The sequence below is a fragment of the Passer montanus genome, unplaced genomic scaffold (genome assembly GCF_014805655.1).
Source record: "Passer montanus isolate IOZ18808 unplaced genomic scaffold, ASM1480565v1 scaffold32, whole genome shotgun sequence".
Lineage (NCBI taxonomy): Eukaryota > Metazoa > Chordata > Aves > Passeriformes > Passeridae > Passer > Passer montanus.
Genome location: NW_024367930.1, coordinates 2,635,675 through 2,663,022, shown reverse-complemented (window position 1 = coordinate 2,663,022; position 27,348 = coordinate 2,635,675). Strand labels below are relative to the sequence as shown.

The following is a 27,348-nucleotide window of genomic DNA, read 5'->3' as shown; positions in this document are numbered from 1 at the left end:
TTTGTGTGTCATGATGACTCAGAATTAATTCACAGTTAGAAGCTGCGGGTTTCAGAAAATGCCTTGTGAAGGTGAGCGGTTGATGCATTCTGTGCTTTGCCTAGGCATGGATACGTGCAACTGCAGTGTTACAGTTGTCTGCTGCTCCCAGGACCTCCTTGCTAGGATTGTATAATCACCATATCTTCATTCTGTAAGGATTCTTGGGCTGGCCACACAAAACAAACCCAACACTGATATCAGATGGATGCTTAGCAGGTTACAAAAAAAGAAAAAAAACAAAAACCTTAAACAATGAAAGATCACTTCAAATGAAGTTTGATTGGGTGTATTCTTGAAAAGGTGCTCAAATTACCTGAACCACTTTATTTGATCTTAAACATGGACCGGGGGCAGCTGCAACGAGCTCCGAGCTTTGGCACATTCCATTATATGAATGGTAGTGAATTTATAATGGAATGGTATGGATGGTTTTTATAATCAGAAAAACACACTGACCTTAACACTACACAGGTGGAGCAGCATAATGACCCGCCAATTGTAAGCGCATCAATTCCTGGGGAAAAGTTCAATGAGGTTAACTCAGCATGTATCCCATAATCAACATAAGCGACATTTAAAAATATTGTTTTTTCCACCAAAGCCTTTGACAACATTTTATTAATTGATTAGTTTCACTGTTCAGTATTGAGCGTACCTTACCCATGTTAACAGTGTACTACATTACGTTCCAGTAGAGCTGGACGTTGCCATGCACTTCAATGCTGAAATATACGTGTTTTAAAAACTAAGAACAATGTTAAGTACAATAAGCTTTCTGGACTGTGTAAGATTAAGCATAATGTCCACTTAACTTAGGAAGAAAATGAAAGAAAACAGAAGACTTCTACAGCAGAGTTTCATTGCAAAATCCTCACATTGAATGAGCTTAGATGGGTACCAGCTGACTAGTATTTGCTCTTCCCATAAACTTATTGACAAACATGGTTATTGCAGGGACCAGCCACAAAGGAAGTAAATTTCAGTGTACCATACTGGAGCTGACCAGATATCCAGTTTGAGTAGTTCAATATATAGTTTGAATAGTCCAAGATCAGACCTCAAAATCTGTGAACAAGATTCTGCTTCCTTATTCAGGCCTCAAACAGTTTTGAAACATCTACATGTTTGTTACAAAACTACGCAGAGAGAAACAAGGAAACAAGGAGAGAAACTTAAGTCTGAATCAGGAAGACCCAATCAGCAAGGACAGAAGTGCTCTTCAAACATGAAGTAATAAAACTTTAAAACACAATTAAAAAATCAAAAGACATCCACAATTCAGCAACATTTATAATGCCTGTACTTCAGATCATTCTCCTTCCTTCTCGTTTATGACTATGGCATGCTGATACTTTTTAGCTTCCCTACAGCACCAGCAGGGAAAGCCCCTCAGCAACCAGAGAATTTGATATCCCCATCTCCTCATGTCACACGCCTGTGGAGACTGTTGGCCCACCCTACTATTCATCCCCACCATGATTTTCTGCTGTGCACTCATCAACAGAAACCTTAAAACAACATGATTGACACCACAGCTAAAACTGTCAATTCATCAAGAGTACAAAAATGAAGAAGAGAAGAAAAAGCTTTGGATTTAGGAAGGGTCTCAACTGTTCAGCTGAAAAAACAATATATAACAAAGCAATGTCATTTGATTATATTCCCCTGTTGTTAAGACTTACAAAACATGTAATAGCTATGAAATTAGACAAAATAAAAGTGCACATTGCTTTATCATCTCCCTCTGTCTTTCACAAGCCACTAAATCTCATGGCCACAATCCATTTTAGTCCCAAATTTACCAACTGCCTATAGTCTGGTGGCCCTTTACTTTTATTAAAGAAGTGCATTTACACTGGAAATAAAGCAGGGTGATCCCAAAGTTGGGCAAGGAGCCACATCATCTTTAAAGGCAATCTCAGAGAAGTTAATCCACAATTTTTTCAGCTGTCTGTTAGAAGCACACACAGAAAAACTCTTCCAAATATCTGAACTGTAAATCCTCTTCTCACAACCAGTCACCATGAATTTTCTACAGCCACACAGAAGCTGGTTTCAGACTGAGTAGCTTTGCACATAAAAAAAAAAGTAATAAATTACATTATGCCACATACAGTGGAGACATTCCATTCTCTACTTCCTGTGATTTGGGATAAAAGCACAGGCACAGGTCTCTTCCTAAGCCAGTTCTAATGCAGTTTTCATAGAAAGTTTCATTCCCAAAGGCAATGTGAAAACCCTACAGCTTCACTCTTGCCTCCAGAGCCATCCACAATACACCAGCAGGTTATGCAGAGCAGGGATGCTGCAAGACCACTCTGGAAGGAGGAAGAGCTTCCAGACTTGCACCCCATCTGCCTCCTGCTGTGCCAGACAACACAACTCCAAGGTATTGCAATACATTTTCTCACTCCTCCATCCTCAAAGCATCTCAGCATGACTAACCTCAATTCAAGTCACTCAGTTTGTGAATGGCAAGCAAAAATAAGCCAGTGTGTGTATCTACCTAAACTGCCTGGCTCACATATCATGCATAACCTATACTGAGTCACAGAAAGCATTTTCTGCACAGAGGCAGAATGTGTTGTGATCCCTTCACACATTTAATACAGAAAGAATGACACTGTGCAGGTTTTACAGCAAACCTGACACAAAGCCCTGCTGCCAGCACCCCAGCCAGCCAGGAACACCCAGCGAAGCTCCAGCACCATGCTGTGGCTCTGTCCCCTGTGCTGTATTCATCCCCTTCTCCAGGAAAAGTGGCAGGTGTGCCTGTATGCATTCAGACTTTAACAGCAATAGATAGGAGAAGTGCTATCTTACATATGGATAGATTTACTCAGGGGTACATTTATATTAAATGACATGCTTCAAAATCATAATTATAACTGAAGTGCACTTCAGGTAAATTGGAGAGCCTATGATCAGAAAAACTATCATTGCTCAGATGAACACTGTTTTCTGGATTTGTTTGTTAGCTGTCTCTGGTCACCTGTGAACTCCTGTCTTTACATTCAGATTGCACGTTTCCTGGCACTTTAGTTTGGGTTTCACACGGCTCCCATACAGCATTCATACATCTCAGTCCGTGACTGGATTTGCCAGTTACTATTGCAATGGAAGTCTAAACACCACTTATTTCATTAAATGCATATGCAAACATATCATCTCAAGGGCCAGGAAAATCAGAAGTATTATGTTCAGAACCTGTGTGACAAAGAGGTGAGAGAAACAGACTAAGGAATACAGGGGAATACAGGAGTTGTGCTGCTTGTTTTGAGACTACTACAGCCTGTGTACACATTCATGTTCTGTCTGGGGAAAAGAGTTTGTCAACAAAATCAGCCCCAGCTCAAAGGATGAGCAGTTTCTTCTTAGATCTCTATATAAGACTATCATGATCCAGAAGAAAAATAGGGAGTAGAGTACACTCAGCAGTGGAGTCTTCTTAAGCTGTTTCTCCTTCTGGAAATGAAGCAAATTGAAGTTGATTCAATTGATGTTTACTACCTCCCTGATTTCTGTTTTTATCTTTCTCCTCTTACCTAACACCTTCTCTTTCCTCACTTGTCATTTAACATTAAGTTTCATTGTTTGCTATTCAGCCTTGATAAGCCCAGCTATGCCTCAGTCCCCCTCCCTTCAGTTTTCCTATCCATCTCCTTAGCTTCTGCTATTATTCCTTTCTCCCCCTCCACTTTTCATTTCCTTCAGGTTTGTCCCCCTCCCTACAGAAGCCACTGCTGGTCTCCGCAGCTGGTGCTTGATCCTCCTATCCTGCCTTTTAAGTAGTCTCTGTGTACCTTTGGGTTTTTTTGTGTTTATCGCACAACTATATTAATATAATCTTTATGCATGTCATGTCCTGCCTGAAGCAATCTTAAGACTCATATCCTGCTGGTAGCTGCCATCTTGCTTCAAATCCCCTTCTCAAAAACACTTTTTGCAAAGAAAACCCTGATCACAGTAAAGCTGGAATGCAAACAACTAAAATCAGTATCTCTTTTCAATCTCTACACACTTATGCACACATCTGCTTGGGCATGTCTACACTCCTAGTGAGTCCTGGCCCCTGGCTGCAGCCCATGCTTCCTCTTAACCCATGGGACAATTTGTACAGCAATTAGCCCAACAGGTCTCCAGCCAGGAATTGCAGTACAGGCTAGTAAAAGCAAGAAAAACTATTCAAGCTTGAAAAATTATTTCATTCAGTGCTCAAAAGTTTGTTTCCAGAGACAGCAAATACTTGTGGTCAGCATATGGCACCACTAGCAACAGGGGCTGATCTGTTATGTGAGAACAGACATCTGCCCAAACTCCTGAGCCACTTTGGATGAGATGGAGCTCCACACACAGCCATGCTAGAAGAACACAGAACATACTTTTCTGTCAATAAGCAATCCTGTTAGCAATGACAGAAGAGTAGGTATGTTTATACAGCAGATATGCTTTTCTGTCCCTCGGTTGCTTCCCTTTCTTTGTTCACCCCTGACACCACCAGCCTAAACTGCTGCACATCTTAAGCACTGTCTTTGCATTGAAGTGATTGGAACACTATTGAAGAGGTCAAAATCACTTTTTTTCTTAAAATTCCACAGATCAATATTTGAAAGGTTTTTCAGTTTTTATAAAGATTAGAGAAAGATAGGTAGTGCCAGTTATTTACGTTAGAAGTGTTTGTTCCTTCTATCTCAACAAGTACAAACACATAAGACAATCTCCTGCATTTTTAAGGTTTGGTAATTACACCTGCAGCTGAAACTACTAGAGCAGGAAATATATAAAACCCTTAAAATAAATGCATGGTTTTGTGACTGTAAAATAAATACTAACAAATTCTCTTGTGTAAATTAGCTAAATAACTCACAAACCAGTATACAAATTAAACATATTTTTTTTTTTCCCTTCAGAAGACAAAAATAATACAGTATCATTATAAAAATAATTAATATGTTAATTGAGGATTTTAATTGCCCAGAGACAAACCTCAGTTGCATAGAAATCTGGCTCAAAATCAGACTTACATCTGTTGTGGAAAGCACTCCAGCTTTTTCAAGTAATGACACAAAATCTTGTATATATTAATATAAAATGAAAACTCTGATTGTTTTACACCGAAGGCAAATTAAAAAGATAGCAACACCTTCATGCCATTTTCCATGATGGCAAATGGTGGGGTCTTCCATTTGCTAATTTGCAAATCTACCACATTGTTCTCAATTTGCAGCCCAGTTTTGGAAGTTATCAGATCGTAATGGTCGTCTCTCCAGGCTTCACCTGGAGGGGAGGGTGAGGGCTGTAGAATTATATCATGAGATAGAGTCTTCTGCCTCATGTGTGCCATGAAATCCAGAATATGTGGTGGACAAGGAAACCTGAATTCTTGAAAAATGTTTTTTTGCATCTAAATTCAAAAGACCTGACCATGAACTTCCCTGTTTCCTACACAGCAAAGTGAGAAGGGTGGAACCTGAGAGATGTGTCAAGGGGGCTCCACCCATGAGTAACCTGCAGGAGTCCAGCTCCACACAGTCACAGCCAGATCCAGCCTCCGGTGGACAGCTGAGCCATGGATGAGGTGTGTGGGTGGGCTCTGAACACAGGGCTGCTGGTATCAGTCCAGCTCCTTTCAGAACTGGTGTCTGCCTCTTAAAAGAGGAAATATTCTTGACTGGCTTTAACTGAGCTTCCATTGGGAAGTTTCATGGGAGAAAGGGCCCAACAAGTCCAGGCACTGAGAAAGCTACAAAAGACCAAACTTTGGTGGGTCAGTGTGATGCAGTTCATGTCCCTGCTGTCTGTGGGGTTTACTCTCCAGGAGTGTGAATAAAGCTTGCTGATGAACTTTTAAATTATTTCTGCAGCCATGTAGTGAAGAGGAAGGTTGTTACTGGTAATGCTGACATGGATAAGGATGGTTTTGGATACTAAAAGGCAACTGTTGCTCTTTAGAGGGCCTACATGCCTGGAAGAGAGATGCCAAAAAGGACTGAAGAGTTTCCCTCTTATTGCCCACCTGGAACCATCTGAGACTCCCAGTGTGACTGATGACATCATTCAAATACAAAGGAATACATTTTAATTAATAAAAGAAACTATGTAAAACAACCTTCTAGCACACAGGTGGCAGGTAGTTTGCAAGACTGTTGCAATGAGTATACAATGCCAGACTATATCCACTCAGTTACAGAATCTCAGCATTTTGATGAAAGCTAAGTGTGACAAGACAGGCCCTTGCATATGTCTGAACGTGACTGGAGAGATCAGCAGGCATATCAAGGTTAGAGACAAATCTGCTATCACTGCTCCTGTCCAGAGGACCTTGAGAACAAGAAATCCGTACATCCTATATAACATGGAATTTTATGAGCTAAAATTTTAGATTTGCATTATTCTTGAAAACTAGCTGGTAGTGAATTTCAAGACCAACTGAGCTTTTCTTTCACAAAGGATAAAGTGATAAACAAGCTATGAAAATTTTACCCCTGGCTGAAGTGTGTTTTTTTATTCCATATAAACTCAGCCAGTGAGTGTATTTAATAGAGGATTCAGGCAGCATGGTTTCAGTGGAACAAGGGGATATGACAGTAAAAGCAGCAATGAGCTATTTTCCTGGTTTGGAAGAGTTCTTATTTGCCAGATTGTGCTTTGGGCTCAGATACCAATGTTCTATGTCCAAAAATGACCAACGTTTCCACCACACCAATGTCACCTCCACTTACTGGTTTCTCAAAGTCTGTATTATTTCCATGGTGATCTGCTGGCTCTGTCCATCTCAGCCTATGGTTCTGGTTTCACTTTGGCTTTCCTCCAAGCTGCAGCTGCTAAAATCAGCCCCCTATGGCCCAGGAAAAGTATTTGCAGACAGATCAAGTCCCTGATCCTCCTCCCTGCAGGACCTCATAGACACTAGTTCTGGCATGGAAGGGAATGGCTGATAGGGGTGGTCTCTGGGCTGCAGGGTTGGGTTCTGCCACAGCCTGAGAGAGGAGTAACAGCATGAGGTTGGTCCTTGGGAGCCAAGAGACAGAGGATGTATGGGGGATGCCCAGCAGCTGTGCCCAGTGCATGGTCACCAAGGGCAAGGACAGCACCCTGGGCCTCTGAGGCACAGAGAGTACCTTGGGGCCAGCACCCAAAAGCCTTCCTATGAAGCATGTTGGGGGGAGGATGATGCTGCACATGGAGGGTCCCAAAACCCCCACATCAGAGTGCCACCACCCAGCAATGCAGCACTCACAGTGCCCGGCGCAGGATAAAGGAAAACATCCTCCTGTGTCCTGCTGCCAGAACTGGTCCAGGGCTAGTCCAAAGACATCCAGGAGGAAATCCCTGAGAAGCTGTTGGGATTACTTGGAGGGAGTTGACAAAAGGAGACCAGGTGATGGACAAGGTTGGTGGAGGCTCTCTGCTGCAAGGCCACCCTCAGAATTCATTGGAAGGATGAAAATATCTTTCAGCTACATAGCTGCGACTAGACCAAGTAAACACCTTGTTGAGGAGCACTGCAGAGCTCCCTGTCTGCATTCCTTTGGAGCCAGGGGAAGCAGCCATAAGAGAAGAAGTGCAGAGATGTTTCCAGGGCTCCCAAGACTTTGAATCACCCACTGGTGCAGGAAGCAGGTGCAGGAAGGATTCTTGCTCTCAAGGAAGATCAGTTCAGGGGCATGTGATCAGTCTCACAAGCTCCTGAAATTACTCTAGATAGGGCAGATTAAGGCTTGGACATCTCCTGGGAGGTCTGATCAGCCTTTGAGAGGAGGAGCCATGTCTTGTTCATGTGCTCAGGGAATAGCTGATGGCCCCCCACCCAGGTCAGAAAGGAATTTCCCCCAGGGTAGATTGGTACTGGCCCTGGAGGTGTTTGCCTTCCCCTGCAGCACTGAGCCTGACCACTGGTGAGGATAAGAAGCACAGGAACAGAGTGAGCTTTGGAAGGCAAAAAGCATGCTTGGCATCAATATGTGTCATATTTCAGAAATTCACTACAGTTTGACACACCTCCTCTTCTTTTTCTTTTGTGTGTGGTTGGTCCTGATCATTCTTCACATTCTCTTCAGGAAACAGGAGCTGCTTGGCATGCATTCCCGCTGCTATTTTCTGTAGCTCTGTCACTTGCCTTTGCCAGACTGCAAAGCATATATTTCAAGCTAAATTGAAGAACACATCAGCCTGCTCCTGGCTACACATGCTCATTGTGGTAATGGTTGTGAGCATTGACTCTGAAACAGATTCAGAAAAACAACAAGAAAATTCTATTTTCAGTTGTTTGTGCTATGTGTCCTCTTCAGTTTTTAGAGCTGAGAAGTCCCTGTTGTGGCAGCCAAGTAACAGTCTCTGTGTTACTTAATTTATGGTGAGCAGAGGAAATAGGACAGAGCGGTTATGCCATGTTAAACCCAGAGCTCTGCATGGCAAGGTCTGACCAGGTCTGAGGGCTCCACCCCAGAGAGCAGCTCTGCAGTGCAGGTCCCAGGCCCACCCAGGAGACAGAGGCAGAGATGGGCACACCCACAGCAGGGCTCAGACAGGGACTGAAGGTCCCAGGCAGAGGTGGGACACGTCCCCTGGGCCCTTGGCCGGAGGTGGTGGGGCTGGGGGTCCCAGGGCAGGCCAGTCCCAGCACTGAGGCCTGTGAGCACACCAGGACCCTGTCAGGACTAGTGCTCAGTGCTCATGTGCTCTTCTTCAGACACTGGTGGTTGGACACTTTGGAGACACAGTACTGGGCCAGATGGACCTTCCCTCTGAGGGAATGCTGCTGTTCACACAGGGAACAGTAAAATACAAGTGTTTTACTATGTTTTTCAAAGGGAAACAGGTTAAGACATTTCTGAAAAGCAGTACAAGAAGTAAAAATAAAAACTACAGGAAAATTGACATCTTCAAAATGTTTGAAACCATTTAGATGAGAAGCACATCCTGCAACAGACTGAGGGCTTGATCTCCGGGCCTCGCTAGGTCAGAGGTTTTGCCATCCTGTGAAAACCCATCTCAGCTGGATGAAAAGATTTTCAAAAACCACACATCACACATACTTTTTGTACATTTGTGCAATTTGTCCCATTATCTCGAGGTGACCTACAGGGTGACAAAGCCAATGGCTAGGCTGGGGCACTGTTATGGATATTCAATCCCTTTTGCTAGTGCAGGGATGGGAAGAAATATCATTAGAGGTTACCTCAGATGTACTGGCAGGGAAAGTAAGTGGTAGGAAGAAGCACAGAAGAAAGGAAGGAATAGTTTCTCTGGAAGGGATCTACAGTAGTCACATAATTGAACTGTCTGGCTACTTCAGGTATTATAAAAAATTTAAGCATTGTATTAAAGGCATTATCCCAAAGCATCAAAAGACAGTCACAGGCTGGAAGCATGAACCACCAGTATCTTCCTGCAAAACCTGACCTCATTTCCAGAGAATACATGATTTATTTTTCCTCTTGACTTCCAAGCTGAGTTCCCTGTTCAGCCAAGTAATATTTTAAAAAAAATCTGACATAAATATAAGTGTTATATTATGAACATTATTTGTGAGTTGGACCAGATGATCTTTAAATGTCCCTTCCAACACAAGCAAATCTGTGAATAAATGCTGACACACTAAGAGAAAGTTTAGAATATAGGTTCTGAACCAACATCCTTCATGAAGCAAGAAGACATAAGCATAGAGCAAATTCCATTACTTCTGCCCCTAACAAGGTGACATCTCACACATGCTCCCTAAGACCTTGAGAGACTGAAGAGAAAATGAAACAATATTCACTACTGTAGTAAGTTGTGGTCTCAGTACAGAGTCTTACTGTTTACCAAATTTCCTTCAGTACAGAAAGTAGAAGTTTTAAAGAGGGAACAAGATCTCAGGGTATTTTCTTTGCCTAACAAGCAGAAAGGACAGAAAGAAAGAGCCTGTGAAGATTAACTGAAAAGAGGGAAAAATGTTCCAGGAATGTTGGCAATGAGGACTGACCAACAGCAGTGCTGAATTCTTGGTCTGGAGGGAAAGATGGTAGGAAGGGTATCCACAGGTCATTAATTCTTCTGAAGATGAGCAGCTGTTTGATATAGTGTGCAGAAACAGAAGCCAACAAAGCAAAAAAGGAGTGTAGAGAGAGAAGAATACAGTTGGAAGAACATTCTCTGTAAGCAAAGGATACTTCCAGCAGTACCATAGTTATAAAGAAAGGGAGACTTGTCCAATCCTACACAGGATATTACAATAACTGAAACCCTGGGGAAAGAAACACTGGACAGCAACAAGCTGGACAGCTCCCAAAAGCTTTTCCTCCAGAGTCCACTCAACTACTTATCTCCAGCATCACTTCCTACCCTCAATGGAGGGATCAAGTTCTGCAAGAGTCAAATGTCTTCTTGCTTTGGCAAGCCTCTAGGAAATTAGGCTTTTCTAATATCTTCTTTCACCTCTGGATTTTGTCAGGCTATTCACCATCATCCTTGGCCGTGCACATAACACTACAGCCACTGACAGCACACAGTGAAAGCTCAAGCAAGTTGCTATTATTGCACCAATAATAACAGGAAAGGTCTCAGGGTTCATATTTTTGTATCACCAACATTAGTTATCCACTTTTTATATGTGGGGAAATTATATGCATGTCCATTTACACCTAATAGTTTGGTTAGAAATGACATTTTCCAGGAGAACCTCTCCACAGATATTTTTGATTATTTGTTTCACTTTTTTCCTTATTGATAAATGTCATGCATCAGCACAGGCATCAGCAGTTCAATCACTAGGCTCAAAAGACTTCTGCTAGTTCTGGGACAGCTGCAGGAACAGCAGCTGCCAAACTCCTTCTAGAGTCATGCCACTGGGACTCAGCACTGGCCTGAGTAGAAAACATTTTGCTTTTTGATGAGGTGGAACTGTGTGTACCACCACATCTTCAGATGGAGTAATTTCTCATCGCTCCACTGACTCCAATATACTATAATCAACAACTGGCTGAAGGGACTGGCTTCAAATCTTCAGTTTCTGCCTGACAACCGTGATTTTCCTAGTGATGTGGATACTTGGCAGAACATTGACTTAAATAGAAAAAATAGTTTAACACAGTCCATCAGCCATTTATGAAATTAACTTGGATCTGAACTGCAGTCCTAGAAGATCAGTGGAAAACTAACTTCTGCAAATGAATTAATGCTTATCAAATGAAGTTTACTACTGAATGGGCTGTAAATATCAAGCACAAGGAAACCAGAACATCTAAAGAAACAGGCATGAGTGAATAGTCAGCATATGTATCCCTTATCCTGTTTCTATAACCCTGTAATTGCTCATGCGTTTTCAGAATCATCACATTTAGAATCATCATTTGGCTAGGGCAGAAAGAGGTGGGGGAATAGAGATGACTTGAACAAACAGCACTATGATGGCATTTTGTATCCATGCTATTAAACCTACAGGGGGAAAAGGTACAATACAGCAAACTTTGTTTAGCACTGCCTAAATGCTGTTACTCCCCTCCAACTGCAACAAACCACTAAAGCCTTTGTCTGCAAAGCAGCATGCTCTAAGCATAACAAACTGCTGCTGGACCTCTCTGGAGCTGGCAATCTCCTCAACTTATCTGATGAATTGAGACAGAGTCATCCAACTATCTATTAGCAACACCAGCAGGACCTTCCCCCAATTGCTCACTGCAGTGATCAGTATCTACAAACCACAGTTTACATTTAATTGACACAAAAATAGGGAGGGTGGAGGAGAAACAAGCAGCACACCCAGCAATAACAAGCTTCTATTGTAAATGATAAATATTAAACCCTTTCACTCCTGTTTCTAAACCACCACCAAAAATCTCAGGGCTACACTCTCACAACACTAGCACTCCTAACAGCTGTTCAGGCAGCAAACAAAATTAAGCATCCTCATTATTTTGATGAAATTATCTTGCACTCCATTTTCATCCTCTTTTTACTATGCATGCTATAAAACAACAAACTGGTACTAGCTATCCCACCATCATGCATATATTACCTTATTAAATACTGGATTTCAATAGTTTACTATGTATTAAAGTTACGGGAAAGTGATGTTTGAGAGGTAGGTCTACTATATAAATGGGTTTTGTATCTCTGTGCCAGGCTGTGATACACTAGATTTTATTTGCTTTCCCATAAACATCCAGGCAAAGGTTAACACAGTAGGATCTAGTAGTCATATTTAGGATTGCATCACTCACTTTTTTCTAAGCAATATTGAAAGACCAAATTATTAATGCAAGACAGAAAAAGGAAGAGATTTTTTTTTCTCCTTGAAAAAAACAATACCAAATCACAAGCATTACTTCTTCTAACTTCATAGCTCCAGCTCACTTGGTATGAAACTTCCAGGAGTACACCAGCAGCAAGTCTGAATGGGCTTATTCCTGGAAACCCTAAAAGTATATAAGAAGTGCCATCTCTGAAGTTACAAGCAAGCTAAGTATCTAGACAAGCTGAAATTTTCTCTACAGATGAAATGTAAAACCATGATGATTACTGGGTACTATTAATCACTGATTATCCAGCAGTCCATTTTCACAATATTTCAAGATGGCTATAAGGAATATATCTTTATACTTGGTAAAAGTGACAAATGGGATAAAGAATCAAGAAGGTAAGAGACGACACTAGGCTTTATAAAAGGCCATTGAAGAAGCCAAGAGCTCTATCTCAAAAAGATAGACTTGATGACATGTCACATCATCTTCACAAAAATCTGCCCACAGGTACAACAGCCCAGTGAGTCCTACCTAGACCACCAACTTTCCACTACTTGCTATGCACCATCTTCTAAACTGAAAGAGCAAGACGAAAGAGATTTTTAAATATGGGCCATCTAAATAATTCCCATCCCAATAGGTTAGACCAGCAATATTCCATCTTCTCTTCGAGTATCTCAGACAGTCTTCAATAGATGACCTGGATGAAAGTTACTTGCAGTTGATTATGTTCTTCTATTTTTAATAAGATTTAAGAAATAATAGGGTAAAATTCCTGTACTGCTGAGGAGGATTATAATTTTCTATTTAAGTTCTAGATGGTGAAATTTTAGCCCCATTAATAATACCTTGCTTCCCTGTTAATTTTACCCTATAAAAAGGGGCAATAGATTAAATTATAACAAAAATAAATCAAAGCAAGGTCTTATTTGCATATGTATGACAGCAGTTAATTTTTTTTCTTTTAAGAACTGAAATTAAGTGACGAAAAATTTTCTCAGAAATATAGGTATCAAAGGTAAGAGTAAGAGAATGTTTCTATCTCTGCCTTCATGACTGTTATTTCCCATAAGAGACAAAGTCAAAATAACATCTGAGTATAATCTCTTCCACAACAACTGTTATTTACTTGACTACATTTCATAATTTCTGTAGCACTGAGAATTTAAAGGACATTCTTACCTAAAAAGTTTATCAGATGTATTTTTTTTCCTGTGAGATACTCACTTATTTCCTCTTCTGTGCAAGATCACTTCTCTATATAAAAAACCTGAAGTACCATGAAGACTTCAGTAAGATTTTCTTATAAACCTATCGCTCATATGACCTCTGTGGAGTACAGGTTCTTTGGGATTTCGCCAGGGTCCCTGAAGTGACTGCAGCTGAGCTGCAGATTTCAGGACTATACATCTCAGTTTTAGAACAATCTAAATAACCTCGTGCAAAGCAGGGGGGGAAAGAAGCATATTTTCGGACAGGAGAACTTTGAAACTAATAAGAGAGTGAAGGAATTCTTACCAGCTCCTAAATAAGAACATTGTCAGGTGAAACTAACACTCCAAGTAAAAAAGCTCCACTTAAGAGTAATGGAAGGCTAAGTTTTGAATTTGAACATCATTTAGTGCACATGTTTTCAGAGTCCAGAGATCACTGTACTAAAGAATCTCCCATGTATCATTAAATTAGCGTTTCCTGTCATTAGTTATCTGTGTAGTTTGTTCCTAACTGGCAATGTGCACTCACATGCACAACCTCTGCCTGCTCATGTCCCTGTTCTCTATAATTGGTGCTTGAGAGACTTAAAAGACTCGTTTTCCTGTGCAGTACCTTCTCTCTTAGCTTGCCTCAGGCTATGCCTCAAATCATTCCACCTCAGTTGCATGGACATGATCTCAAAAACACAGGTTTATAGCCCCTTTTAGACATCCTACTTATTTATAGTATTGTTCTATTGCATTGAAAATGAGATTCCTCCATGACATAGCAAAGAAAAAAATCAATGAAATAATCAATGGTAGGCAGCAAACAAGTCATCATCTCGTATTTGTCTCATCACACAGATTTGACTGTGTCTACAGTTTAAACAACATACTACTATTAAGATATCTTTATTGGATGCCATAGGCATACAAAACTTTATGTTTGGCTCATTCATAATTGAAGACAATGTATGAACAACTATATTAAACAATCTCATTTTAAAAACCCTCCAGTACACTAATTTTTCTATTAGGTATGCAGCTAAGATGAAAGTATCAGTATTCCATCTGATGCCAAGATTTCACACCAGAGAGTCATCTGACTCTAAAGAACATTAAAAATGTAAAAATCAATTAAAAAAAATTAAAATCAGAGTAACAATTCTCATTCCCTTGGTTCAAAACAACAAGTTAACCCCCTCTTTCTTAATAACACTTATTATGCACAATCATTTCCTTGTTATGGTTTATTCTTCTATTCTTTTGGTACTCCTTAGCTGTCCTAAATAAGATGATATGGCAAAGGAAGTGTGTTCGTTCCACTTCTAACATTAAAACCTCTGAAAACGTACATGTTGGAAGTATCTTCCAGTAACAGAAAATGAAATTACATCACTGTCTTGTTTAGGCTAGTCTAAGCCTAATCACCAGGTTTATTAAAACTAAGACTAACTCCCTCTCTAGAGAACACATCACTGTCTGACCACAAACAATGGGGGCAGACAGAGGATTCTGCTGATTCTTCCTGTGGCCTGTGACAGGAGACCACACTTGATGTGTTTCAGTCTCAGTCTGTTCTCACCACTTAGGAGAACACAGTAGATGATCCTCTAAGATCAATGTGGATCTGTTAAGGCATGGGTAACTAGCAGGAATAGAGGATGGCAGACAGCACCATGCTGGGCTCTTTCAGGAGCCTAGTTCTGTAGCACTCCCTGTGTAGAGAGGAAGAATCAAGGGAGGGACAGGGCAGCAGATGAAAACCTGTCTAACCCCTTGTCCACCAGACAGGGGTGTTGGGGTGCTCAGCTGCACAAGATGCCAAGGATGAGAATGATGCAATATCCAGTTTAAATCAAGAGACAAGTTTTTTTGCCCCTACTGCCTCCAGCACTGCATTTCAAGCCTGGGCATTCAACTTGACACAGAACATGAGGCAGGCTTCTTGAATGTCATGCAGCATGTCAAGATGCCATCCCCTGGGGCCCTCAATGGCTGACAGCTATTATTACTCTTAAAAGGCATGCTATGGTCTGGAGGTTCGAACTGAAGTGGCTGTCTCCTGGAAATAGCCTATCTCCTCATTTGCACAGCTGCTGGTCAAGCAGTGTGGAATGGAAAAGCTTAAAAAAGAAGAGATGCTTGGGGCAGTCTTATCTACAGCCTCTTACACAGCCTAGCCTGTTTCTTAACGTTACACATGCACCAGATTTGTGTCAATGACAGTTCTACCCAATGTACCAGCCCCTTATTTCCACTGTGCATGTTTACCTGATGGTGCCGGCTTGTTGCACCTACACTGGTTTGCAGCCAGAACAGTGTCTGCAGAATGCAGTCTGCAGAGGCGAATATTTTTAATGTATACTGCATCATTATAAACAGACTTGAAAACTAAGTCCTGGAACTAGCCCATGGTATTAATCCTAATTTAGTTTGGGCCTAGTTCCAAATGGGTGACTACATATGCAAACATTCATCTGAGTGTACAATTGGCTGTTATGAACACAAAATCAATTCTTGAGCTCATGCTTGCATAATTTACACACACTGATGTATATCACAAAATTATTCCCTCGCAGAATTCTAGTGATCAGATGTAACTTGAAGACTGGTGTTAAAAAAACAACCACCACAGTAATATATTCTTAAGCCACACAAGAAGGAATAAAAGGAGAAAATAATTGTTGTTTCTATAACTACAAAAAAACCCCAAAAACCAAAAAAAAACCAACAAAAAACCCCCAAAAAACTTTCACTATGAAACTATTATTTCACAGCTGACTGCTAGGTTTTTTTCTTTCCCAGATCCCCCAGTTAATTTCCCCCCTACTATTTAATTTCTATTAATATGCATCTTATATTGTGGCACATAAGCATAATGTCATCCATTAAAAAGAATCAGCAGGATGAGAATGCTGTTAAGTAGAATGTTTTCCATCAGGTATATCTGAGTTTCATGTTTTAATGCACAAAACCCAAAATGCCTCTCAGGAGTCAATACTTGGTTTCTCAAATTTGAAATGAAATTCCAAACAAGCTAAGCCAGTGAACCAAAAGTTAACTGTGAATCATACTCTAAGAAAGACCTAACTGGCGTTAAGAAAATCAAGAAACTGAGGCTAGGAAAATTGTGGTGATGAAAAAATAGAGTGGAATTATTTCTCTCCAGGCAATTTTCATGATAAACGTGTGTCCTTTCCAAAATAAATTAGTGAACATTAATTAAACATATGCCAGATCCATGTGGCTGGAATATTGCATTCTGTAACAAGACCATATAGAAATCATGCAAAATCATCATCAAGCATGCAATTAGCACAGAAGTACCCTGGAACCAGGATCTCTGCAAACTAAGACAGCCTGATTTTTCCATACAATTGCCATACTTGATTTACCCTTTGTGTCACCCTTATTTAAAAGGAAAAAGGGGTATTTTTTAAGCTACAACAGGTTGTTAATGGAATCCTGTATTTTGGAAGGTGTGAGATTTGTTTTTTAAAAACTCACATTACAGAAGCAAATGCTCAGGCTCATTTAAAAAAACCCTTGGAAAGTTAATAATTTTTTAAAGTAACATACTTGGGATATTAAATTGTAAAGCAGAATTCAAAGACTGGTCTTTATTCAAGTCAGTTTGTTCTTGACTTTAACTCAGGTAGAAACAGGTCTTGCACGTGACAACAGACATGTATGGGGAATGTTGTTGAAATAACCTCACATGAAAAAGGCTTCCCAGAGCTACTGATGCTGCTTGCAAGCTGCAAAATCTGAAATTTCCCCTGCCTGTTTCACTATCCTTCATTCCTGACCACCGTGATCAGAACACACCTTGAGATGTGCTAACATACTTTATATTCAGTTAACAGAGGTGAACATTACCTTACCAAAACCAAAGATGTAGAGATTTAAATTCCTCAAATTATGGCACATTCCTAACTACAGGAAGAAAGCTATCAAAGCTAGTCAAAGAAATTATATATGTGTTTGTAATTAAACTGGTATTTAGAAACATAGTAAATATATTTCTTACAGTTTGTTATCATTCTGCATTTTGTCCTTTTTAACGTAACAGAGCCCAGCAATAAGTCATATCACCACATTACATAACTCTTGATTTTTATTTTTTTATAAATAAAAACATGTATACCATATGTGTATGCATGTGTATATTTATTCTTATTTGTCAGCATAATTTTTATATTACATATTTCCAAAGATTGATTTTTTAAAAAATAAAAAGGACTGCATACCATGAGACAAGCTTAAAGTGAGATTGTATTTACGGTAACTTAAAGGCAGGCACTGCTCCTTAAATGAATTTAAATGATGCATTTTTCCATTGCCAGACACATCTGAACATTTCACCTTGCCTTGACTGATAGGTTGCATCTGGCAGTTTCTCCAGACAACATGGTGTTTTTCAGTCTAGTGGAAATTTGCTATTTAGGACTTATTTAGAGGCAACAAAGGAAAATATCTGAGTTGTAACCAAGAGCATTGTAAATATTTGACAATAAACCCCACCTATTTTCAGAATGTTCAGGGGGGCTTGGGATGTGGGGATAAATAGTAATAGTAACTAAGATTTAATTGCAGCTTTTACACTACTTGGTATTCTTAAAACTCCCAGCCCTGGAGTTGTATGAACAGGTGAAAATATTTCCTTTCTATATTGTGAGTTTCCAGCTTTCATTTTTCAGAATATCTGAAAAAGGTCAGCCCTAAAGGCCTAAATGTCACAAGACAAATTTAAAAAAAGGTTTTTCTTCCCACAAACCCTTTTTTCACAGATCAATTTCTTGTCTTCTGGTTCTTGATTAGTTTTTAAACATTTGGTATCAGCAATAAAGAATTAGAGATAAAAGATATCAAGACGCAAGTGAGGAACGTGCAGAGAAAGAAATGTTTTTGTGCTGTGTGGATGCAGAACCACACCTCAGCTCACTTGGAGCTGCCTTGCCTGCGCCCTTTCCAGCTCACAGCAAAGGAATAATGTGAGCACATCCAGAGGAGACCAAATGGGGCATGCAGAAAACCTTAAGACATTTGTCATTCACAGAAATGCCCTTTCCCTAACCAATGCCAAAGGTTTCCAAAACATTGCTAGTGGAAAATTATAATAAAATAGTTACAGAGATCACACATCCAGTCCCTAGAATTATTTCTTTTTCTGTAAACACATTACAAAAGCATTTTCTTTAACTGAAGAAAACTACCAGGCATTTTATCAACTTTGTCCTACATGGTTTTTACATCCACATCCACCTGTAGATGTGAAATCAAAGCAACTGCATCCAGCTAGCAGTGATGCAATGAAGATCCCTAATCAGACCCTTCATATATATAACATGTTCCACTCTAGCAGAAAGTGAAGTGAGGACTGCATTTTCCAAAGGCTACAAGTCCGTGGTTTTTCCTAATAACTGTTTTAATTATTCATTTATTTATTATTAATAGCTATAAGCAGTGAAATTCTAAGATATTCATTTGGCATACAGAGATCAAAAGGAGCCCTTTTGGCAAAAAGTTTCCAAACTTGCTCATTATGCAGCTTTTGCATTTTCCCCACCAGTAGCTGTATTTTAAGCAATACATGTCCCTGTATGAACCAGGTTTAAGAATGGAAAGTGTCTGAAGAAAACTTGAAAAGCTTCCCATCAGATATATCTCGGGCTTCTGATATTCCTGGGTTCCTTAATTTCAAAACCAGAATACTGTAGCACTACCAGAAACAATGGATAGGATCATACCCCATGGTAGCAACAGTTATAAAAACACAGGGAAGGAGAAAAGTAACTGTTGAAAAGTGTTTAATTTAAAAGGAAAAGGCAGAAAATTGAAATATTAATTATCTTTACTTGGTAAATGGTGAAGTACAGCATCCCATTGCACACCCTGTGACATTCTGCAAGGGGTCCAGAAATGGACCCCTTGCCATTTAATATTGATTCCTTGCCTTTGCTTTAAGGTCATCTTTCATATATTTTGAAATACTTCTACCCTCTGAATTAAGAGAGCTCTGAATCCTGAAGATAGTAATGGGAAGTCTGTCAAAATCCAACATATATTTAAAAGATTATGTGATAAATTGTGACATAAATCCACAATTCACCTTTGCAAAATAAATCATCTGGCCATGTAAGTCATGGAAATTTTTGTGATCTTCTAAGTAATTTTTTATTTGGAATCAAGGAACCCTCGAAATGTTTCGAGGACATTGACTCATCTTCTTCTGAAAAGGTCTTTCATTCATAAATGCTGTAAGCCAATAATAAAGAAAAATGGTTGTTTCTCCATGCTTACACCAGAATTTCTTCTGATCACTTAGTAGTCAACCACCACTGATGTACAGCTTTAATTATGCCATCACACAGTTATCACTTCACATCTCACCCCTGTTTGCTCTTGCTTTGCCAATAAACCAAGTGGATTACAGCTGACAGTATTCCCTGTGAGAATCCATTCTATTTTACAACTGGCTAACTGAAGCCATGGCAGATCTTTATATGTTATGCACTATTATGAACTACAGCTCAGCAAGATACTTTGAAAACTTGCTACTGGTAAATCCCAACTCAGATACAGAAATTTCCTAATTGGCACAATCCAATAAGTAACAAATTCTCCTTGAAACATCACCTACAAGTGCCTTGATCAGGGACTGCAGAAATAACTTATTTTTTAAAGAAAAATCATAATGGTTCCTTCTTCTTGATATTAAAGGGATCTTACAAAACATATTACATGTCACAGTCCGCAGTCTACTGTCCAAATTACTACACATCAGGTAGACATTGTTAACCATACTGAGCCAGAGACAACATGCCCTGCAATGAACTGTCTCCATTCTGCCTACTGAACAGTCACAGTGCTACAGAAAAGGCCCATAAATAATGCATCCCATCTACTAGCTTTTCTAGGAATGGAGCACAAAGCATGTGGAAGACGTGCACAGCTTTCCTAGAAATTCTTCAGGACTGAAGGCAGCCTTCTGATCAGCAGCAGCTGGCAGACCATCATTTCTCCTGTTATGCAACACAAAGGCACATAACTTCTACAGGAAGACTTCTCTCTTAGTGTAGGGGCTGGTTTTATTTAATTTCATGTTGAATTTTACTAATGTTTGGATTTTTCTGTGTGCCAGACCTTTTCTTGCTTCTCAGGCAGATCTGGAGAGTGCACTTGGGCTGGAAGTTCTTGTCAAAGTTCCCAACTAAAATGCTCACCTCTTAAATAGTCTTTGACTAAGCAGTCTCTATCTATGGTGGCCTAAGAACCACCATCTGTGAAGGGAAAGCAGCCAATTGTCCCGTGTGAAATGAAACCAGGATATCCACAAGTCTGCTTCTTGAGACAGAGTTCCCAAAAACTTCCTGCGTGTACAGAATAACACAAACTGAATATATTTCTCTTTTACAAACAACAACACAGACAAGTTAAAAATGAAAATACAATGGTCAAAAAGAAAAGAAGGCAAGGGTGTCTCTTTGTAACCGCTGTGACATTAACAAAATTGTACAGATTAATTTGGCCCAAGTACACCACGTGTTTAAAGCTGATTAGATAAATTAGGTTACTGCCAATTTAAATGTCAGTTGTTACAAATACTGAGTTCTCCATTTTCTTAAAATTAAAACTTGCAGACACCACAAAATTACTTTCTCACATGCATAAAACACTTACAACTAGCTTCATAGATATCCTTTTTTTCTTTAAAACATAAGACAGCAATTTGCTTGTCTCCATGGAAAGATGGAGTAGCCCAAAAGTGAAAACACAAGCTGGTGATTTTACAAATTTCTCAGATTCAAAGTTCTGCAAGGCAATTCCAAATAAATAGGACCCACAATTTAGAAAGATATGAAGAGTCATAAAACCTTCTGACTTGCTTTTCATAGAGTCATAGAATTATCAGGCTTGGAAGACACCTTTAAGATCATCAAGGCCGATTGTCAATCCAGCTCTACCATAACCTTTAAACCACCTCACCCTGATCCAGACACCTCTTAGATATCTCCAGAGATGGTGACTGCACCACCTCCTTGGGCAACCTATTCCAATGCCTGACCACTCTCACAGTGAATTTGCTTCCCCAGTATCTGAATCTCCTTTGTCTCATCTTAAGGCTCTGGTCCTCTAGCTGCAGGCACAGGAGAAGAGACCAGTCCCACTTCACTACAAGCCTCCTTTCAGACATGTTTTCCGAAACTTTCGCAAACCTTGTTACACTTCTTTGGCCATGCTCCAGCACCTCAGTGTCCTTTCTAAAGTGAGAGGCCCAGAACTGAACACAGTACTCGAATTGTGACCTCACCAGTGCCGAGCACAGGAGGATGTGATCTCTGCCCTAGTCCTGCTGGCCACACTGTTTTTTTGCAAACCTCATCAAAGAATTAACTCTGAACTACACAGACAAGTCATTATGTTGAAGAATCGTCATAATGGGGCAAAAAAGTAATTTGACAACACTAATGTGAGCCTTTTTTAAGTGCCTCCTACAAATCATGGAGGCAGAAGAAATCACAGTAGAAAAATACAAACCTAGGTTTTATTTTGAATTTGCATTTGAAAGCCATTCATGTTGGGATCCAGGCAATCATTTGGTAAGTGATATGAAAGAAAGGAGCTATTTGTCCCCTTTAGCCATCCCTGCTGTTTTTCTTTCCTCCCATGAACACAGTTTGACATCACCCAAGCTATGTCTGTGCTCCGATAACCAAAACTCCAGCATAACCTTTGACAAACATGCCTAAGAAATGCAGCAGCTCTGGGTACATGTGGAGTAGAGACCCCAGTGCTATTTCCCACCACTCCAGAGAGGATCATGTTCTCTGCATCCCATGGTCAGCCAGATCAGCTGTCTGGTGATAAAAGATGACTAGAACCTAAGCTTCACACTGCTTTCACACCACATTTGCCTAGTCTTCTCAAGTCTAAGGAGCCTGCAGAAGAATAGATTAAATATGATCTGCACCTTTCTGTAATCATATCCCTTCCTGCTTTCTTCATTGGAAAAGTTCTTTTCAGAGTGACTTTAAAAGGATCCAATGATGAGGCACTGTAACAGGAGGCTGTAACACCTTTCCTCTCCTACCTCCTCACCAACTTTGCCTATATCCTTTGGATTTCCACTCAGAATTGCATAGCTAGGACATGACAGAAAACAGCTGTGGTTCTGTGCTTCATTATCTAAGCAGGACACAGTAGCAACATTAACTACCTCTGCTCTCTTCTTGCCTCTAAAATTCACACCTTATGCTGACAAGAAAGTATGTGTCTATGCCAATCCTTTAATCCCTATTCCAACACTGAAAGACCAGGTTAAGATCCTCAAAGGCAAAGAAGGACTATTTGAACTGTGATTATCTGTTAATTTCTAAAGCTGTGCACACCAATTCCTCTTACTTCAGAGAAACATGTTGTAGAAGTAGAGATTTGGAGGTGTTCAACTTTGTAAGTGACCGTGCAAGTGATGGCAATCACCTCCTTTAAGGATTGTTAGAGTATCTCACTGTGATCCAACAAACCAAATGCAAACAGCAGCACTCTAGCAGTTTGCTAAGTATACTTTTTTCTGTGAAGAGCAGTGAAGACTGCAAGGAAGTGACACATCAGGAGTAAAACTACAAACCCCATTACTGGACAAAACATCAGCATTAAAGGATGAAGGATAAAGACACTGAAGGATGAAGACATTGCATGTATTTTGTTACACTGGAACAGTAAAAAATGCTTTAACTGGAACTCTGCCTAAACTAAACAAGTGAGTTTGAGGTCTAGATCTCAAGAACTCAAAAACCATTCTTTCTGGGCTCAGTTTCTTCCCCAGGAACACACAATAACAACCCCTTAAATCCTTCCCTCTGACCTCAAATAAGAATCAGGCTTATTTTTGCTACTTATTTCCTCTAGTGGCATGAACTCAGGATACACAGTAGCTCCAATCTCTCCAATCTATGCAAGACAGATCCAATCTCTCCAAGAGAGATTTCTTTTGTTCAAGTAAGTTTTCTTACCCAAATTTATTTCTAGTCTCATGGTTAGATATTTCCCTGACTAAACAGGTGACTCGATTTAAAAACACAAACAGTAGAAAAGGGCCTGGCCTCCCCATAATTAGGTCCCTTTAAAGGCCATTGGAAGACAGATGTACAGTTTCTTGATATTTAAAAATATAGAGGTGGTTTAAGGTTCTGCATGAGGTAGTTCTGAACCACGACATAAACAGAAATCAGGACAATGTAAAAGTCATGCCACAGTACTTAGTGTAGAAACCTTCAAGCCTCCATGCTTAAGGCAGCAGAGAATCACAGTTTATTATCTGACTTCGGACATGGTGGGTAACTTAATTCCACATGGTCTACATCAAGTCTTCCGACTGAAGCCATTTAGTTTACAAGTTCAACAAGTTTAACTAAACTTTGCTAAAATTCACTCCAAGGCTCTGGTTCTGCACAGTACCTGAGGTTTACCTTCACACCTGCCACAGGACAACTGAATTCAACTACTCATGCACCACTTACTGCTGGGATGTCTGCAGCTCAAGCTCATCTCATGAGCCACACACCACAAGCTTTGCGCAACTGAGAACCTAAACTCTAACATGCAAAAAAGCCAAGAGGCAGCTCTGAGACCGACTCAGCTCTGGAGTAAGCTGCAGATGAGAGCAAGCAGCAAATGTGCAAAAGTGTCTTCATGGATGAGGCTGGGCACAATCAGCAGCCTGAGCCAGCCCAGCCTCCTGCTGCTCCTGCTGCATGCATCTCAGAGCACCAGCTGGCCAACCTTGCACAATCTACCATAAAATCAGGACATGTGTCCCAACACAATGTGCAAACACAGAACAGAAGACCAGTTCCAGTCTCAACAAGCCTGTGAGAAACACAAAGGGACAGTGAAGCACTGTCTGACAGTGAGACAAACCATGGCAACTACAGATTAATTACTGATTATTTTTGAGTATGCCACATGGCAAGGAGAAATATGAAAGAGGATGGGAGATGGATTTGTAGTGCTTTTGTTTCAGCTGGGAAAATTCTTCCCAGCATGAAGGCAGAATATGAAAAAGTATAAAGGGGTCTTGCTAACATCTGAGGTCATGTGGCAGCTTTTGGATGCTCAAAGGAAGCAATGATGTAAAGCTTCTCCCATCTGGACTTCATTCCCTATTTCTTCCTTCCACTCAAAGAAGAGAAAGGGCGGGGTATTGACACATGCACAGTCAAAGGAGCAGTTAGTATCCTAAGGACCACAGAACCCGAAAGAGAAATACCAAGATTACTGGCAATAAGATAAACAAGTTTAAGAGAATAATGCAATTTTTTTAAAATACATTACTTAATCAATGGTGGGATTCTGCAGAGCACACTGGAACTCTGCCTGAAAACTTTGGGAAGGAAAACCAAAGATCAGATTTAAAATACATGTAAAGCAAGATCACAGTCCTTGAAAACTGAATGATCAATCCTGACATGAGGCAAGTCTCATTCCATTGGGGTAAGCCCTTGTAAATGTTGAATTCAGTACCTCTAGAAAATATCCCTGCCAAGGCTAAAACACTTTGGCGCTCTGAACAGTGAAATAACAAAGATTTTCTTATGAGTAAACCCCAGAAGCTAGAACTTCACAAACAAGACTGAAGTATTCCTCAATAAGAGATCAAAATTAATTTCCCACTCAATTTCTTTTTGTAGAAATACTGGTGATTACTAGAGGTAAGTCAGTCCTCCAAGTAAAGAATGACAGCAGCCAACCAACTAGTCTAAATTGTTTCAGTAGATACTGATTTCCAAATGACCTTGGTTGGCTGTGTTGGCTATCACAGCTCATTTCCCCATTCTGCCTTCATTGATGCCCAAAAGGCCCTGGAATAATCCTAGAAGTCTATCTTCAAGCAATGGCACAAAGAAAATCTGTAAGGTGAGTGGAAAATAGCTGTCTGCTTTCTTGTCTCACACTTCACACAACAGATGTTTGGATCATCACCTTACACTATGTAATGATGCAGTGTAAGAAAAATATACCAATGATCAACTGTGTCCTCTGCATAACTTTGCTTGCTAGGATATTTTTGAAAAGGACAAATTGACTTCATTAATTGAAGCTGTGCATCCTGCATTTTACAGGAAAGATGCTCCAACAAGCATGACCTCACTTTGCAAGGAATTGCAAAGTTCCCACACAAAAGAATGTTCTAAGGAGAAAACACAGGGACTCAAGTGCAAAAAAAACAAACCAAGCAAACAAACCAAAACCAACAAACAACAACCAAACAAACAAGAACTCAATGAAGTTGATTAGAAAAGAACAAGCCATTTGGGATGGCTTTGAAGCAGTCACTGCTATGTGAATGACTGTCCTGAGGGTTACCAAAAGGAGGAGTATTCAGTTTTATTTAACATCCTTATTATGAATCCAGCTGAGGGGCTGCAAATGCATTTCTTGAGTCTGCATCTATATGGAACCAAGAGGCACTCTGCCCCTCAGGGTGCTGATGCTGTGAAGTGCACAAACCCAGCCTTAATAGCTCCCTCACATCAATGTCAAGTTTCTCAGAAATCCTAAATCCTTGCACCCTTGTGATGGTCAGAGCTTTATATCAGAGGAGTATATATATATCCTAGGGGTGTCACTTACACGCACTTAGGTTTCCAACTCAAGAGTCTTAGGGAGCCTGGCCTCAAGTCCCTTGAAAGCAACAGCAGTAGAAAATTTGATCCATGGTCTTTGGACCCACCTCCCATAAAATTCACATGGAAAAGTTAGTACTTAGATGGAAAGCAAATGGTACACGGAATATCCAACAACTCAGCTCTTTCAAGCTGGATAAAGCACTATGAAAAGTCCTTTAATAAGAAGGTAATAGCAGAGAAACTTCTTGGCCTGGCTTTGAGATAGGTGAGATAATCTGTTGGGTCATTTTCATGACAGATTCTTTGATGCTCTGCTTAAAATGAGCCTAGAAGCCTGAGCGAATACAAATATCTAACTCTATTTTGAGCCTGAATAGCTGAGGTCATTAGAACATTCAAACATCTCTTTCAGCCACCAGATACCTGGAGCCTCCTAATCATACATGAGACCAGACTGGGGTGACACACCACCATGGACATACAACAATGGGGAAGGGGTTTTTTCACTGAGCAAATGGTAATAGAAGTAGAAAGACAACATAACTAAGAACAGCGATGTTGTGGTAATTGTTTATGGAGTTTATCCTTTGTTGCTTTGTCTTGTTTCACACAGGACTGATTTGCCAAAATGTTTCCATGACTCATTGTCTGCTGGTAGGACATGGAGCAGCTTATTTAATAAAAAAAACCAACAAACAGAACTACAGCCTTTTGCATGGAGACAGCTGCTTGTACCTACTAATAACCTACTAACAGGACTGTACAATGCACCAGCTCTAACCTAGAAAGGATCCACTGGCTTAAAAATGTTGCTTATCTGGTAGCTCTCTTGCTGCAGTTAAGGAAACAACATTTTTCTCCCTTCACAAGAGCATGAAGGGCTGTCCTCTCCAAAGGCACAACATGATAGTCTCCTAATTCTCATCATGAGGATATTGAACAGCTACTTCATTACCGTCGTATTTCAGAGGAAAGATGCCAGCCCTTAGGATAGCAATCAAATTTAGAATACAAGTCCCTTTGGTTACTAAAGCGCAGCCAGCAAAGACACTTGTGGCTCAGAGTTTAACCAGCCTGAACAGCAACTGACATTTTAGTTCAGTTTAGAAAATGAACCAACACAGTTCACAACACATAACCAAGCCTGATAAAGGCCAGATTAGAGTATGCACTGGAGCTATGACTTACACAGAAGATTAAACTGGAAGTTCACATAGCATCCCTACTGGCCTTAAAACTTCATATTGCATT

At 40.2% G+C, this 27,348-nt stretch overlaps 1 protein-coding gene across 6 annotated transcripts in view; it reads right to left on the bottom strand.

Moving 5' to 3' along the window:
- Window positions 1-27,348, bottom strand: part of HECW1 (HECT, C2 and WW domain containing E3 ubiquitin protein ligase 1) — a 249,286-nt gene that overhangs the window by 183,773 nt on the left and 38,165 nt on the right. For 2 of the 6 annotated variants that reach the window (XM_039714992.1, XM_039714991.1), the window contains one exon: window positions 499-556. The exons of the other annotated variants lie outside the window; for them this stretch is intronic. In XM_039714992.1, the coding sequence (XP_039570926.1) occupies window positions 499-525 (27 nt within the window). In that variant the 5' untranslated portion in view covers window positions 526-556. The remainder of the gene's footprint in view (window positions 1-498; window positions 557-27,348) is intronic. 6 annotated transcript variants of the gene reach the window in all.